Source organism: Aplysia californica, unplaced genomic scaffold (assembly GCF_000002075.1).
Source record: "Aplysia californica isolate F4 #8 unplaced genomic scaffold, AplCal3.0 scaffold00019, whole genome shotgun sequence".
Taxonomy (NCBI): domain Eukaryota; kingdom Metazoa; phylum Mollusca; class Gastropoda; order Aplysiida; family Aplysiidae; genus Aplysia; species Aplysia californica.
Window position 1 is genome coordinate 1,158,454 of NW_004797289.1, and position 1,359 is coordinate 1,159,812.

The 1,359-nt window shown below is 40.5% G+C and overlaps 1 protein-coding gene across 1 annotated transcript in view; it reads left to right on the top strand.

Annotated features, from left to right (window-relative positions):
- LOC106012764 overlaps positions 1-1,359 on the top strand; it is a 5,642-nt gene that overhangs the window by 1,644 nt on the left and 2,639 nt on the right. The window contains exon 3 of the mRNA XM_013086645.2: positions 126-274. Within this exon, the coding sequence (XP_012942099.1) occupies positions 126-274 (149 nt within the window). The remainder of the gene's footprint in view (positions 1-125; positions 275-1,359) is intronic.

The window sequence follows — 1,359 nt, forward strand, 5'->3', positions numbered from 1 at the left end:
TGTGTGTGTGTGTGTGTGTGTGTGTGTGTGTGTGTGTGTGATAGGCACGAAAGTTATCGTTTTCTCTCCAGACTCAAACATAACAAAATCACAAGAATTCACTGAGTTGCCTTTGTGTCCTACAGGTATATGTTTAGGAGTGACTTTCGTTCCAGCGATTTCCATGATCAGCCAATACTTTGTCAGACGTCGGTCTCTGGCCACGGCCTTGGCCAACTGTGGGATCAGTGTGGGCAACATGGCCGCCCCGCCTCTGGTGAGAGCTCTTGTGGAGGTGAGCGACGCTTAAACGCCAGTATTATCACGTTATGTTATAACTATCGTTACCGCTATAAAATGTTATTACTTAATATTTCCCTTTACATTATCACTATATTATTATTATTATTATTATTATTATTATTATTATCACAATGCGTTGTCCCTATATTATTATTATATGCCACGACATGGTAAAATTTGGTTTTATTTTGGGGCATACAGAGTTATTGGTATAATCTTAAAGAGTATTTTTTGTCTTGCTTTGGGTAGGAAAAAATACCCACCTATTTTGAATGAAAGTCGAAATGTTTGCGATTGAAGGAGGTGAAGGTCACCTGGTGTCAGAGATAAACTTAGTGAGGAGTTGACCGCCAAATTTAATTGACATCCAGAGCGAAGAAACTGCAAATTTACATTTGTGTGCCTTTGATCAACGATTTTCAGTAAAAAATCCCCACAGAAACATTTTCCCTCTCAGAAAAAAGAGAGAAAAAAAGAACGGAGGAAAATAAAAACAAAAATTGTCTAGAGAGTGGAAAATTCTGTTTTCTTTCTTTTTCGCTTTCATTATCTTGACAAACGCCTGATCTCACCACAATGCGTTACAAGTGCTAACTTTATTTTATATCAACACTTTATACACCATTACTTCGAGATAGGGAAGTAAAGGCGGCGTGGAAAGGAGCTAGCCACCCTACAACAATATGCCGAAGGCCCAGGAAGTTGTCTCACTAACAAGGCAATCCCCAAAGTCCGGATCGGATGCGGGAACAACTTTACTTTACACCATTGCAATACGTCACCATTATTTTTGTTGTTTATTGTGCTGTTCTCCCAGTCGATATCATGCTGGCCCGTGGTGGGTATAGTTCTGTTACGATTCTACAATAGGGCAGTCTACAAGCTGTCAGTGAGGTCCACGCATTTGGCTGGGTTCTATAGGAGATGGACTCGGACGTTTCGCGTCTTAAATAATTTTACAATGTTGTAAGCGGCATTTTCGTTATTGCTGTTGTTAATGTTGCCGTTGTGAGTGACAGCACTTTCCGAACGTTGATCTTGTTTCAAACAAACATGATACACGCCCCCCTCCCCCCC